At 25.6% G+C, this 1,334-nt stretch overlaps 1 protein-coding gene across 1 annotated transcript in view; it reads right to left on the bottom strand.

Moving 5' to 3' along the window:
• LOC107643731 (uncharacterized protein At1g04910-like) overlaps window positions 1-579 on the bottom strand; it is a 6,359-nt gene extending 5,780 nt beyond the window's left edge. The window contains exons 1-2 of the mRNA XM_016347461.2: window positions 455-579; window positions 212-300 (exon numbers count right to left, since the gene is read on the bottom strand). Coding sequence (XP_016202947.1) covers window positions 212-300; window positions 455-496 — 131 coding nt within the window. The 5' untranslated portion in view covers window positions 497-579. The remainder of the gene's footprint in view (window positions 1-211; window positions 301-454) is intronic.

Here is a 1,334-nt window from a genome sequence, read left to right as displayed (position 1 = left end):
ATAAAAAATTAAATAGATCTAATTTAATTTCAAAAATTAATTTATAAAATAAGAAACATCTCATACTCATAAATATCAAGAGATATTATTTTTGAACGACGTGAAATTTGTAATAAAAATAATCAGAAAGATCCAATTATGGTCACCTTCATCAGTTCTAGTTGTTCTCCCTGAAAAGTTAATAGGGGAAAACCTAGCCGGTTCCACTCACCTATAGTCATTCCAAAAGGAGGTATTATCCAATTCAGGAACAATTAGTGTCACATTCATATATCTTGCAATGGCCACCATATCACATATCTGCGGTAAAATTGAAAGGAAAACAAAAAAGAAAATTAAAATTAAAGAAAAAAATTATATAGGAAAATATATTAGTTATGTATATGGAAAGTCTAAATTTGGAGGCTTCGGTTATAAATATATATTATAGGATTAATGGGTTAAATATGCATACTCCTGCTCGCATTTGATTCAATCCTCCATTTGAAGAAACCATTAGATACCCATTATTCTCATAAGTCCCTGCATGAAAAAGAAAAAACAAAAAGAAGAGAGAAAAAAAATGCAAGAAATTTCGTTTAGCAAGTCTCCTTTAATGACACATGGGCCTGATTGGAAAAGCATGATATACACAACCCATATTCATGTGATGTTATTAATGCATTTGATTGAAATTTGCATATTGCTTATTGTTGGTTAAATTTTAGATAGGTGCTTGGGTGCAACTACAAGGACATCTATTAATGTGATTTATTTTTCAGAGATTATGGCCAAAATGTTTGAGATTTATTTCCAATTTTTTCTTATTGAGATTATGAGCTGTACTTATAATAATAGAAAGAAAAATTAAATAAAAACTATTATGTCGAAGTCTTAATTATTTTTAAGTCCTGATTAATTCTTAATTATTTATTTTTCATTCTTATCATGTGAATATGTCGTCATTTATCAGCTTAAGTATTCATGTCATAGTATTAAAGATTCAAAGTCTAAAGTTTTATTTTTATTAGATTCCACAAAAAGATTTATCATAAAACCAATAAAAAATGTATATATAAAATTTACTCAAATCCAAATACTTATATTGTTGATAGTATATAAATATACTTTTCAATTATCGTACTATATATTAGATATATCAATAAAGACTATCTATTAATATCACTTTTATAAAAGGTATAAAATATCATATAGTTATAAAACAGTTGGTAGATATATATAAACGCGGATGAACGCAAAGCTTTAAATCAAAATAATATATGTGATTCTTATAATTATCAATATATTACATCTATGTATTATTAGAAAAACGTATAAAAATGATTTACGCTAAT

The sequence above is a fragment of the Arachis ipaensis genome, chromosome B05 (assembly GCF_000816755.2).
Source record: "Arachis ipaensis cultivar K30076 chromosome B05, Araip1.1, whole genome shotgun sequence".
NCBI lineage: Eukaryota > Viridiplantae > Streptophyta > Magnoliopsida > Fabales > Fabaceae > Arachis > Arachis ipaensis.
The sequence above is the reverse complement of the archived record's forward strand: the minus strand, read 5'-3'. Positions and strand labels throughout refer to the sequence as shown.